The sequence below is a fragment of the Balaenoptera physalus genome (genome assembly GCF_965194825.1).
Source record: "Balaenoptera physalus genome assembly, chromosome: 8".
NCBI classification, from domain to species: domain Eukaryota; kingdom Metazoa; phylum Chordata; class Mammalia; order Artiodactyla; family Balaenopteridae; genus Balaenoptera; species Balaenoptera physalus.
In genome coordinates this window covers 82,589,695-82,604,121 of record NC_138887.1, presented here as the reverse complement: position 1 = coordinate 82,604,121, position 14,427 = coordinate 82,589,695, and the positions used below count along the sequence as shown (strand labels likewise).

The 14,427-nt window shown below is 42.3% G+C and overlaps 1 protein-coding gene across 5 annotated transcripts in view; it reads left to right on the top strand.

Moving 5' to 3' along the window:
* AOAH (acyloxyacyl hydrolase) overlaps window positions 1-14,427 on the top strand; it is a 176,248-nt gene that overhangs the window by 137,667 nt on the left and 24,154 nt on the right. For all 5 annotated transcript variants that reach the window (XM_082471859.1, XM_082471860.1, XM_082471856.1 and 2 more), the window contains 3 exons: window positions 2,389-2,425; window positions 3,138-3,212; window positions 12,587-12,759. In XM_082471859.1, the coding sequence (XP_082327985.1) occupies window positions 2,389-2,425; window positions 3,138-3,212; window positions 12,587-12,759 (285 nt within the window). The remainder of the gene's footprint in view (window positions 1-2,388; window positions 2,426-3,137; window positions 3,213-12,586; window positions 12,760-14,427) is intronic.

Below are 14,427 nucleotides of genomic sequence, written 5' to 3'. Positions count from 1 at the left end.
GATAATGAGGAAAATTATTGGCCTGACCTGGTCCTTTAATTTTTTTTCCCACTCATGGCTTGAGCTTTCATTAGTTTTCGGTTCTCATTAAGAGAAAAATCAAAGAGTGAGAATTAAACACCTCCTGATTTATTAGTTTACTGAAAATGGGAAGATGAGAGTCCTGGGGCTGGCACTGGATGAAGGGCCCAGACGTTGAGATGAGTGAGCCATCGTAGACTCCCAATGGCTGCCCTCCTTCTCTTCCCTCTTGGGAGCAAGAGGGAGCCATCTCACACCCAGAAATACTTTGAGTCTCTATGTTTATGACTCGGTGTTGTGAAATCTGGCACCTTCTCTGAGCCGAGATAATAGGCTCAAATCACATTGAGTTTTCTGGGTTTGGTTGCATTAAACCTTTCACCAGTGCTCGTTATGTGTCTAACCCCACAGATGCTAATCCTCAGGTATAGAGGCTGTATCCAACTCATCTGCTAATTCCCTACTATGTGCAAGGCACACGGCAAGTGCTCAACAAATGAATGGAGAGGGTGAATGAACGCATGCTGAGATGAAATGACTGCCCTTAACTTGTATGTCTGTGTGCATATTTAATACTATCCCGCCTCACTATAAAAAGGAAACAAAGACAGTGTGATGATTCCTAAAAAATTTAACCACAGCATTACCATATGGTCCAACAATTTCAGTTACCTAAAAAGTAGGGACTCAAACAGATACTTGCACACCAATGTTCATAGCAGCATATTCACGATAGCGAAATGTAGAAACAACCCAAATGCCCATCAGCAGATGAATGGATAAACAAAATGTGGTATGTACATACAATGGAATATTATTCAGTCTTTAAAAGGAAGGAAATTCTGACACATGCTGCAAATGGATGCACTTTAAAAACATTATGCTAAATGAAATAAGCCAGACACAAAAAGGCGAATATGGTATGATTCCACCTATATGAGGTACCCAGAATAGTTACATTTATACCAACAGAAAGTAGAACGGTGCTATCAGAGGCTGTGGGAGGGGTATTCTCTAATGGATACAGGGCTTCAATTTGGGGTGACGGAAAAATTCTGGAGATGGGTAGTGGTGATGTTTGCACAACAATATGAATGTATGGATACTTAACGCCACTGAATCGCACACTCAAAATGGGTTAAAATGGTTACGTTTATGTGTTGTATATTTTACCACAATAAGAGAGGAAATAAAGCGATATTCATTTATCGTACTAACATTCCTGAATCAGCCAAGAGAACATCAGTGCTGCCCATAGAGCTTGCATCTAGCTGTATGTGGAAAAGGAGGCAGTCCCTGCATGGTGACACGGTTTTGAGGGGACATGGGCCAGCACGCTCCTCATGGGCGCGCACTGCCCTTTTTCCCACGTGGATCTGCCGGAACACCCACTGGCCTTCCCCCCAAGCTTCCAAGGCTGGAAGTTGCAGGAAAATCTTCCATGCCCCTTGAATTGTACCACCCATCTGAGGATTACCCACTAATTGCTGCAGACTATCTTCCAAGGGACAAAGAAACAGTAAACCTATTTGGGTTCACCCTTTCTAGACACCCAGTCTAGAGAAGCACCGTCACACAAGGAACCAGAGCTCAGCCTCACAGAAAGGACTGAGTTTGAATTGCAGCTCTCCGAATGATTAGTTGTGTGGCTATGGGCAAGTCACTTTAAGTGAGCTTCAGTTTCCTCATCTGTAAAATGGGAATACTACTATGCCTACCTCGTACAGTGGTGCTAAGTTCTAAATGAACTAATAATATAAGTGCTTAACAGAGTGTCTACAATAAAATGAGTATTCAATAAATACAATTTTCATATAGGAGATGCATGACAGGTGGTAACAAGGGTGGGGGGAGGATGGTTATGCATGTCACTACAGGAGCTGAAATATTTCAACTCTACAATCTAAACCTTGCGCAGGCCAGCCAGTCAGGAGGAGCCCCAGGAGTGAGTAGGAATACTGGCAGGCAATTAAATGGGCATTTCTAGGGAGATGGGCAGTTCTCAGATAATCCTTTTTACTGTACCTCTCATCCCTCAACTCATTCCTTAATCTTTGGGTAGTTTCTGTCTTTGCTGATAGATTTATACCTTTTTCTCACATCTACTAGAAAGTGCACCCATTCATGCTTAGGAAATGTCTTGAAACCTATGAATCTAAAAATCTTAGGATTATGTTCATTATAATGCCAAGCAAATAGAAGACCCATTAAGGAGAGTTGCAGGATGAAGTCATTCCCATCAGCATGATGGTTTGGATGACCTTCGAGTGTACAGTGATACTTCTTCCATGATTTCAGTCAATCAAACTCTCATACAGATTGTGCTGAATTGAACTTCCTAACTTTAATTATTTTCTTAATTTTAAGGTGCATCTTCCCAAAGCCTGGAGAGATTTATAGAAAGGTAAGTGGAAGAGGGAGGGATATAAGAAGTTGTTTTTAAGTTAGATTTCTATTTTGAAAAATGAATAAAAACTCTCTGTTGTTACCCAGTAACCACTTATACTGAGCATCCATAATTTGTTAGTCACTTTCCATACACTGGGAAGTTGTCACTTCTTGGGCCAGTGACCATAGGAAGTGATTAATTTACATGTGTCCATAAAAATGCATACAAAGTGGGTAAAACTTAGGTCTGGCCAAAGTACTGTTTCTTAATCCTGCTTTATGAACAAGAAAACAATTTTGTGCTTGTATTGGACTTAAAATTCCGAAGCAAGGCCTTGGGTGTCCAGAATAGAAAGCTTGATAAACCCTTGATTTTTCAAAGTTGACCACAGGTTCACAGCTGTAATAATCTCCTACACGTCTGGACACAAGTAACTCAGAAAACTCACCTGTGTTTATTCATGACAAATTCTGTGAAAGGTGCTATAAAGATGGTAGTGTGTCCCCCTACGGGAGACTTCAATCTACTCTTTAAGTTCTATGCATTTATGTGGTCTTTTCCTAATGGAAAAGTGGGTTAAAATTTATAGAGAAGAAGAGGGGAAATGGGAATGGTGATACTGGAATGAAAGAAAAATAGCAAAATGTTACCAAGAGGATGGTCATACAAAGATTCACAGCTAGGCTTCCAAGTGTTTGACATTCAGATTCCATCTACGGGTTCTCAGTTTGTCTAGGAACCAGCTGTTGGACCAACCAGCCATTGTCATATACGCCATGATTGGAAATGATGTCTGCGAGAGGTGAGTTACTGAGAAAGGTTTGGGAAGTTCTTTGACTCTGAGTTTCCCTGTCCTCTCAACTCAATCCACTCCATTACAGTAGCCTGCTGCGGAACTGAATTTCCCTATCTTAGCAAGTCCTAGACACATGTGAAATCAACAAAACCAAGCTGCAAAGCAGAAAGACTTTAAGAATATCTGACCCATTAATTCTTTGCTCTGATTTCATAACAAAGGAGTGTGTCATGATCAGCTCTGAGTTATACCACAAGAAATATGTTAGTGCTAATCAAAAATCCAAGATTGAGAGTCATGGCTTTTTAAATAAAATAAGGCAAAATCACAGCTATCTCATAAGAACAGCATCCTCACTCATATTCTGATTTACTCACCCACGTAGTCGAGACAGCATAGACTTGGAACTTTGCAAAGAAACTGCGCATAATTCACAGCCAATCCTATTTATGCCCATGGCCCATCGTAAGAAAGTAGTTTTGCTAAACTGCTAATATCAGTAGTGATTTCAAAATGTTGAATGCCTTCAGTCCCCCACAACATTTTGGAAGGCTTCTCGAAGTCTGTGCATACCCCTAAGAATATGCCGCACATGTGAATGCCATCTGTCCTGTGATCCTGGCCAAAAAGAAAAAAAAAAAAGGTGAGATCAGATCTAAAACAACTCCCCAGTCACCACCCACCCATCATTTTAGTAAAACAGAAAAGCAAAGCCAAGAGAGGTGACATGACTTGCCCAATTAATCGACTGATGGCAGAGCTGGACTCCAGCCCCAGAGGTGCTAGAAGCAGGCCACCCTGTTCAGTGCCCACCTTTTGCTTTCTCGTACTTCACTCACCAAGTTTCTAAGCCTGTGCTAAAAACATGGTTCCATATTATGAACGTGTGTTTGCCCTCATGGATACCTCCATGAGAGCTCCAGAACTCTTATGGTGAAGGAGGTGTAGACCTAAACGGTGAAGTGAGTTCAGGCAGGAGATACCACACTGTGATCCAGAGATACTGATATGCCCTGCCTTGGCAGCCCCTAGACTGGTTTACCACTGTCCGCAGAACCCCAAGTCTGCCAAGGCTACATGCTGGGGACCCAAGGTAGCTCTGTAATGACCCACCTGGAACTCTCCAGTAAATAGCAAACACCCCCAAAACCTTCCATGAGCCAAGAGCCACACCACTCTCTATATCAGGTCATCCCCACAGCAGCCCTAAGAAGCAAATGTGATTGTCCCATTTTACAAATGAGGAAATTGAGGTTCAGCAAGGTTAGGTAAGGAACTTGCTTCTGCTGCTATTGAGCGGCAAAGCTGGGAGCCCAACTGGGTTCTCTGACTAAATTCTGTACTCTTTCTACAGTCCACACTTGCCTTATTTGCTTTCTTTTATGAATTCACTTTTAAAGGTACGTATTGACCACCTATGAAATGCCGAGCTGTGTGCCTGGCTCTGGGATATGATGGCAAAGAGGCCACCGTCCCTGACTTCAAGGAGCTTATGGAAGGAGAAGAAATGAGCTTCAACCCCCAGTCCCATCACAAAACAGAACAAACCTATGATCAGATCAGCCAGTGCCCCTCCAACCTCTGGATCCTGTCCCGCTGGAGGGGACAGAGAACAAGCTGGTTATACTGCGTAAAAAACACTGCAGAAAGAGTCTTTTAGTACAAGAGCCCAAAATCCCTGAAACTGCACTTTTTCAGCAGAAGCTGTACACGCAGGGGCCCCTCCAGCCCAGTCCTGCCCTTCCTTTTCCAAGGAGCCAAAGGGCAGGCAGACATCAGCCAGAGACCCATGCCAGCCTCTCTCCCCACCAGGGATCCGGGCAGAGAAACAGCAAGCATTTGGGTGAAAGAATGGAGTTGGCAGTGTGGGATGTCCCCACGGTGCCCACTTTGCAACGTCCTGTGGAGGGGTTAGAAAAATAAAGACAGATGGCAAGTATACCTCCCCATCTGCCAGAATGTCGAGGTGGAGGAGATTACCCCAAATGAGCAAAATGATTTCATAAAAGCTCAAGCCAGCAACGAATTGCATAAGTCCATCCTGAAAAAACTTTTAGGATATTTGCTTGACTTTTCTCTTCTCTTTTTTTTTTTTTACAACGATGCTAGCTTTTACCAAAATAATGCAGCTATGTGCTTCTTTCTCAATTCTCTAAACAAACGTAGATAATAAATACTTGTTAAATGAATGAAGGTCATGATTGCAAGATAGCTTTTAGCATCAGGAATTCAAGAAGAAAGACAAAATAGACAAACCTAGCTTTCTTGTTGTACCTCTACTCAATTTGGCCTAAGCTAACCCAACTTCCTTGGGCTTTTCCTATCATTGCCTTCAAAAGCTATAGAATGTGAGTGATACAGAAGGAGAAAAATTCCTGGAAATAGGGCAAGTATGAGTGAGCTACAGCAGCGGAGGCTTGGGTAGCAAGGGCAGCAGTGAGAAATGGGAATGGCCTCAAGAATCTCGAGTCATAAAGGGTGATGACAAACCTTCCCCAATATCCGATTACAACATCCCTGAAAAGAACATTGTAATTACTGGAAATGTGATAAAAAAAAAAAAAAATAGAAGCATCTAACACTAGCCACAGAAATGGACATGGTTCCATTTTTTATAGTGGACCTAGACATTATAAACTGAACATTTTTCACCTAATGGAGAGAGCCAGGGCCGCCCTACAGAGGTTGTCTGTGTCGCCGGCTCCCAAGTGTTTTTCTGCAATGCCGATGTTTCAGATGTCACCTAGGACAGCTGGTCGGCACTGCATTAAGAGGAAGCAGTCAAGATGCTGATAGATCTCAGACTCCAAGGAGCCTGAACTGCCAGGAAACAATCCATTCTATCCAGTCAAGGGTAGAAAACCAGCGGAGAAGGGAATGGATAGAACTCCCACTGCTCGAAGGAGTCTTCTCTCCCAGCGTCCTCAGTGAAGGTGTGGGTAGCCAAGGGAATAATGAGTTTCTCTACCAGCCAGCATGTTCCAGGCCATATCCTCTTTTAGGGGACCCAGGATCTCTATGCATCGGGTAATGTGGGCCCATTGAGACCCCACCCCATTCCCAGTCTATGTCAAGATGCCTCCTCAAGGAGGTTGGGTGGGAGGTCAATAATGTGATTACAACTGGGGGGCCTGAAGCAAAGGGCTACCTCTATTACCTGGATGCTTCAAAAATACAAAAGCTAGCTGTGAGTGAAATCTGAGCAGTCAACCACAGCAAGTCTCTGGGCTTGCACTCTGGTTCTGGGCAACGTTTTCTGCAGAGGCTGTTTGCCTTCTTCCTTGAGCGGGGCACCCCTGCCATCACCATCAGTGAGATCTGGCTGGAGCACCTGCCAGGGCAATGAGATGATCGCGTCTGGCCCTGCGCCCGAGTCACGAGGCTTACCTTGCGTGATCAGGCACGATTCATTAGGACAGGCACCGACTCTGAGCCACCCCACAGGCGAGGCGCTCTATCTGTTCCAAGCCCGCCACGTGTTCCTGACGTGTGAGAGCGTGGTGCTGGGCACCATCTTCTCTCCCATTATTTTCCTGGAATGAGCGTCACGTCTCTCAACCTGTCTTCCATGGTTCTCCCCTGTGAGCCCTGCACCCTCAACCCCTCTCCTCTCCAGGACTGACCGGCATGAGCTCACCGGTGTGTGAGGAAGGGTGCAGGGCACTGCCGCGGCAGGCAAATGCGGGATGGCAAAGTGAACCTGACGTGGGCTCCAGAGCACCTGCGTGAAGAGGTTTAGACACTTTCAGCTCAGCCCATTCAGCCTTTGACAGAAGGGAAGGCCTAGGAGGTGTTTCCCAAACCACTGGGACTCTTTGGTCCCGAAATACTAGTGCTAAGTCCCCTCAAAAATCACCGGAGGAGAAAGAGTACACAGATCAAATGGTGTTGAGAATTTTTCAGGGACAGGGTCAGAGGGACCATCTATGGCATCCAGAGGAGATGACCCACCACCTGTCACTCAGACCCTTTTGCCCTTGCCTGAACTAAGAATTGGTTAATTTTGCTATACACACTACAGGGTTTACCTGGCAATGCGCGTATGTAAATTATCTAGCTGTACCGTGAGGGAGCAAAGATGACTGGAGAATGTTCCAGCAGAAACACCAAGGCTTCCATTCTTTTTTTTTTTTTAGCTTTTTATTTTATATTGGAGTATAGCCGATTAACAATGTTGTGATAGTTTCAGGTGCACGGCAAAGCAACTCAGCCATACATATACATGTATCCATTCTCCCCCAAACTCCCCTCCCATCCAGGCTTCTGCATAACATTGAGCAGAGTTCCCTGTGCTATACAGTAGGTCCTTGTTGGTTACCTTTTTTAAATATAGCAGTGCATACATGTCAGTCCCAAACTCCCTAACCATCCCTTCCTTCCACCCGGGAACCATAAGTTCATTCTTTTTTTTTTTTTCATAAGTTCATTCTTTAAGCCTGTGTGTCCGTTTCTGTTTTGTAAATATGCTCATTTGTATCATTTCTTTTTAGATTCCACATATAAGCGGTATCATAGGATATTTCTCTTTCTCTGTCTGACTTACTTTACTCAGTATGACAATCTCTAGGTCCATCCATGTTGCTGCAAATGGCATTATCTCATTCTTTTTGATGGCTGAGTAATATTCCATTGTATATATGTACCACATCTTCTTTATCCATTCCTCTGTCGATGGACGTTTATGTTGCTTCCATGTCTTGGCTATTGTAAACAGTGCTGCAATGAACACTGGGGTGCATGTATCCTATCAGACCATGTTTTTCTCTGGATATATACCAAGGCTTACGTTCTGATTTCACTTAGCAATTAGCCATTTTGGTTATGCTTGCTTAATTTGTGAGGTGCCCTTTCATAAATGCAAATTAGCTGAGATTCTTTGTTTATCATCAGGGTTGTGTCTCTAACTAAAAAATAATCATTAAGTAGGGAGTATGGGAGAGTTTGCTCCATCTTAACTCATCTTGCCTTTAGGTGGCTGGAGAGTCTTAGCTCAGCATCATTGCTTTGTGCCAAAGAGTTGTTGTATCAGCAGAAGAAAAAAAACCAAAAAACCCTGAGATGCCAAGGCAAAAGTTAATAGCTGTGCATTCTAGCTTTACCAATGACAGAAGACAGGATATAGACACCCAACTTGCTTTGTTTCACCCCTGCTGTCACACTCCAAACACACAGTGAAGATAAAACCTGGTTACTCTGAACCTCGTTCTCCTGGTCTGAACAAACGCACAAGGCAGCCTGAATCCCCTTCACAAACTGGGGTCCTTCTAGGGCTTCTGTGCCTCTGCACATCAAGCCAAAGCCTTAACCAACCTTTGGCCCCTAGTAGGTCGGCAACCTATTCTCAAATCCTTCTGAGTGCTTTTTATGCAGGCTGGAGAGCTTTTTATTCATAAAGTCATATAATTTTTCCCAAAGTAATGAAAAACATGAATATAGCATTTTATTCTACATGCTGGGGTTTTGTAAAATGGGACAGCTCTTTCTCTTTCCTCCTATCTCTCTTTCTCTCTCTCAGAAAGTCCAAGGAACTCATGACCCAGCGTAGAAGCACATACACCAACCACACCGAACGCCCCAAACGTCAGACTCGCTCCATCTTTTCCTCTGTGCAGCGACATATTGCTTCTCACAACCTGGCCCGTGTGACCTTCACACCCATGGTCAGCCTGTCACCCTCTGGACAGCAACAACGTGAAAAGTCATTTTATATCACTAAGTGAAATAGGTGGAGGGGAAATGACATAAAATACAATGTTTTCTGCCCCTCCCATTAATATTTAGCTTTCTTCCTCATTTTAGAAAGAATAAAAATGATATGAGAACCCCTTTCATTTTGACTGTTTCTCTGATTACAAAATAACATCTGTTGTGAGAAGTTCAAATAATACAGGTCTAGGAAGTGAAAGTTTCTCCAGAATCACTCCCTACCACCCCACCACCACTGCTTAGAGCTAACCAATGGAGATGTTTCCTGTATTTGCAGCCAGATTTTTCCTATGTAAGTTCTAATTTACAGACTGATTAATATCCATTGAAATGAAATAATATTATGCTCACTGCTCTGTAATTTGTTCTTTTCACTCAACAATACTTTTTAGCAGTCTTTTCCATGCTAAGACATACAGATTATTCTTTAAAAAAAATTGTTTTATTGAGATGAAATTCACATAATGTAAAATTAAGCATTTTAAAGTGAATGATTCAGTAGCATTGAGTACATTCAGAATGTTGTGCAACCATCACCTATATCTAGTTACTTCATTCTTTTTAATGGCTGTATAGAGGTTTACTGCATGGATCTACTATAATTTATATAGCCAGGCTTTTTAGCTTTTCCCAATTTTATTCTATTCCAAGAAATGTTGTCATACTTGTATGTACATTTTTGCACATTTGTGGAAATGTTATGATAGGACAACTTCCCGAAAGAGAAATGTCAAGGTCAAAAGTTAAGCCAACTTCAAATTTTGACACATTCTGATAATTTCCTTCCAAAATGACAACACCAATTTCCATTTAGGAGCAGCTCCCTTAAAAGTGACAATAGTGGATACCCCTAGGGGCTTCTTTCTGTCTCCTCTTCCCATGTCTCTTGTGTCTCAGGTCCAGCTTGTGAGTAATGAACTTACTTTTTCTGGCTTGGCAGCTGTATCAAACTCCCTAGGGCTGCAGTGACAAAATATCACAAACTGGGTGAGTTCAAACAACAAAAGTTTATTCTTTCACAGTGTTGGAGGCTAGAAGTCCAAAATCAAGGTGCCAGCAGGGCCATGCTCCCTCTGAAGTGTCTTGGGGAAATCATTCCTGTCTTTTCATCCTTCTGGTGGCTCCCTGCAATTCTCAGCATTCCTTGGCTTGTGGCAGCATAACTTCAATTTCCACTTCCAGCTTCACATGGCCTTCTTCCCTATGTGTGTGGGTCTCTCCTCTTCTTAAAAGGACACTAGTCATTGTATTTAAGGCCCAACCTAATCCAGTATGACCTCATCTTAACTGATTACATCTGCAGAGACCCTGTTTCCAAATAAGATCACATTCTGAGGGATGCTATTCAATCCACTCCAGGATCATTAGGTAAATCTGGAATTTTAAGGACTTAAAATAGAAAATAACTTATAGCATGATTCCATTTAGGTTAACAACAGGCAGTTTAAAGCCTAAAGAGAATTCTATTTTCAACTCCCAGGTTAATGCAGGTTAGTATCTTAATTCAAATTTGATATGTTCCTGAAGGCTTGTACAAAAGTCAACGGTGCAAAAAATGAACAATAATAGACTTACATATTAAAGCCAAAAAATATTCTAGAATCCCTATTTATACCTTGCCTTTTTTTCCCTGTATTTACATTTATTGATTCAATCCTTTAATCATTTATTCAACACATAGTTACTACATGCAATGTTCTGTTCCAAGCACTAGAAATACAGCAATGAGCAAAACAAAATCCCTGCCTACATGGAGTGTAGTTTACCTACTACAACTACTAGTATAGTTCACAGTAATGAGCATTTGGCCAGGTAGCAGTTTCAAAAATAAAGAAAATGGGTAACATGAGGTGTGGTCGTCTACAAACACTGGCATTAACACTTCATCCTGTCCTGGGAGAAGCAAAAGAAATGAGACATAGGGAAGAGCAGACAGTAGAGGGTCTCAGTGCTAAGCCACAGAGTTTGAATTTCATTCTGTAGTAGATAAGAATCATCAAAGTGTTCTTTAATGGCAGGGAAGGAGGAAAGGTTGTATTAAACAATTCAATAGAAAGTACGTTAGTATTATGTTAAACTTGCCAGTCACTTAGGTTCTGGGCTTCATCATTGCCCTCTGAAATGTTATTATGTAAATTAATTAGCCACTCCTTAGTTTTCTTTATTCCCTTAAACCTTTTTTTGTTTGTTTTTTTGTTTTTTGAATTTTATTTTATTTATTATTTTTTATACAGCAGGTTCTTATTAGTTATCTATTTTATACATATTAGTGTATATATGTCAATCCCAATCTCCCAATTCATCCCACCACCACCATCACCACCCCCGCTTTCCCCCCTTGATGTCCATACGTTTGTTCTCTACATCTGCGTCTCTATTTCTGCCCTGCAAAGTGGTTCATGTATCCCATTTTTCTAGATTCCACATATATGTGTTAATATACGATATTTGTTTTTCTCTTTCTTACTTCACTCTGTCTGACAGTCTCCAGGTGTATACCTTGCCTTTTAAAGATAACAAGAAAGAAAGAAGGAAGGAAGGAAGGAAGAGGGAAGGAAGGAAGGAAGGGGAAAGGAAAGGAAGAAGGAAGAAAGGAAGGAAGGATGAAAGGAAGGAAGGAAGGAATGGAGGGAGATTTAAATGGAACTTTCAATGATGTATTTCTAGTATTTTTACAACCCTCACTTTTGTTCTTTTCCAAACCAAATGAAAATAAGACAACCAGCTTAAAATCAGTAAATGTCTAATTGAAGCTAAAGATTTGCTACTTTCACTTATGATTTACATCTTGGTCTTAAATTCTTTGATTTTAGGACCGTGCTCTTATAACTACTTTCAGCACTTCCTTTTTCTGTTTTCACTAGGTTTATGGAACAAGAAGATAAAAATATAATTTAAAATTTCACATATCCTCTATAGAGCACACGCACTTCTATATAGAAAAAGGCAGTGATGCAAATTGGAATTATCTGTTGACAGATATTGTTGCAGGGGTATAGCCTGGAATAGCAGTCTATCAGGAAATTCATGAAAATTCAAATTCATTGTAGAACGGAAAGATGGAATGTGGACACATAATGTCACTTCATTTCTCAGTGAAATTTCATTTCCCTGACTGTTATATATGTGAAAAGTTTTAAAGACCAAGTTGCAGAGCTCAAAGTGTCAAACAAATAATAAGCAATACCAGACCCTTTTGATTCTATTAACTGTATGTAACAGTCAGGATAGGTGAAATTATGCTGCAGGAACAAACAGCCCCTAAAATCTTAGTAGCATAAAGCAATAAATATTTATTCACTCACACTACATTGTCCATCAGGGATCACCATGGAGCTCTGTTCCAGGACTCAGACTGGTGAAGCAGCTGCTTTCTAGAACATTGCCCAGACTCATGGCAAAGAGAAAGGGCATCCTGGAGGCTCTCATACAACCAAACATGACACATGTCACTTCTGCTCACAACTCATAGGCCAGACCAGTCAATGGCCCACCCAACCACAAGCGAGTCCAGAAACCAGAAATATTTTGCAAATAACACCAATAACTATTGTGTGTGTGTGTGTGTGTGTGTGTGTGTGTGTGTGTGTGTATGTGTTTTGGGGGTGGGTCTTATATTTGCATGCATTTATCCTATAATATACTAAGATATTTTCTGTTTCTTTTGTTAACAGGAAGATTGATCCCGTCCCAGACATGACCACTCCTGAAAAATTGTACTCAAAGGTCATGCAGACTCTGCAATATCTAGATTCCCACCTGCCAAATGGCAGCCATGTGATTTTATACGGCTTACCAGATGGAACCTTTCTCTGGGATAATTTGCACAGCAGATATCATCCTCTCGGTATCAGTTTGAAGATGTTTTTACTCTTTAACAATGTCAATGTATTCGTAGTTCAAATATATGTAGTTCAAACCATATAGGAATACACCTAAAATGCCACCAGAACGGTGAACGGAAGAGCATCCAGGTACAGGATCTAAAGGTCAGTATCCAGAGGTGGCCAGAACCAGATGCAAAGTCAGAAAGGGCAGATGTATTTGGCAAAGAATTAGGACAAACTGAAAGGTAAGAGTTTAAAACTCCTTCACTGAAGGTGAAATCTAGAAGGAGCCAATGAAGCCCAAACAAGAGATAGGAAGGAGACAAAGGGAAGGATTTCTCCAAACCTCAGTGGCGAGTGCCCCCTAGTGGCCAGGATTCTAATGACATCTGTGCACCCTGGTGGCCAGTTGGAGTTCTGTAGAACAGGGTCCTCCAGAGGGCTTTCTCCCTGCTTCTACACTCTCTTGGAGTCCTTGGCTCTGAAATGCTTTAAAGTTCTAAGAAATTTCTAATAGAATCTCTAGCATGCTAGATGCTTCACAGACATTGTGAAAGTAGTAGTAATTCACCTTGGGAAGGGCTGCCATGCTGATCCTTAAAACAATTCTGTGAGATAAATGTTTCTATTTATTCCATTTGATAGATGAAAAAACTAAGGCTCAGAGAAGTTGTGTAGCTTGCCAAATGTTGCACAGCTTATTGTATATGCAAGCTGGGTGTAGCAGGGCTCTCCTTCTGTGTTTCAGGGAAGAATGTCCTTCCAAAAATACTTATTATATGCCAAGTGCTGTTCTAGGCACTGTGTAACCATCAGTGAACATAATAGTCAAAAATCGCTGCCAACGTAGGCTTATGTTACTGTGGGAGAAAGACTCCAAAAGTCAGAGGATGATAAGTGTTACTACAGAAAATTAAGCAGGGAGGGAGGATGGGGAGTGCTGGCCTCAGGCCTCTCTGACAGGCATCTACAAGGAGGGGCCTGGGGCCCATCCCCTCAGCCCCATATCGACAGCACCTGTGCCAGTCTCTCATGGAAAGGGGCTGCCCTTTCCCTGGTATTACCATAGCCACCTCCTTAGACCAGCCCAAGCGACAGTGCCCAGGTGCTACAGTGTCCTGGAGGTCCAAGCAGTTCCTTATGAGTCAGGTGCGCAGTTCAGAGGGGGAGGACCTGAAACTCCTTCCTTTGTGCCCTCCTTAGTGGGTAGAGGTGGAGAGCTTTCCCTTGCATACATAACATCCTTGTGTCTTTTCAATCCCCTCTTGTCCTCCTCCTGTAGTTCCTGTTTAAGCCAACCTCCCTACCAGCTCCCTCAGGAAGTTCCACACCACCCCACATAAGAAAAGAGCAGGGACCCTTTAACCAGCTCTCAAAGGGCTCTGACTCCTTCACTGGGATCCCTTCACTGGGGAACAATGGAACATGTCCACATTCCAGGCTCCCCACCAATGAGACTGAAGTCATTTTCCTCTTGAATTATGAAATGTGCCACAAATGTTATTATTCCAAGGAAACACTGTCCAGACTCTTATGAGGAAAGCATGTTCCTGCTATTCACACGGCTTTGACCACGCCCTTTAGAAATGATAACTTGATCACACAGTGAACTTGACTCCATTCTGGGCTGCCTTGGACATGTGAAGGACAACCACTTGGGCTGATAATGTCTCTTTGAGCCATTTGTG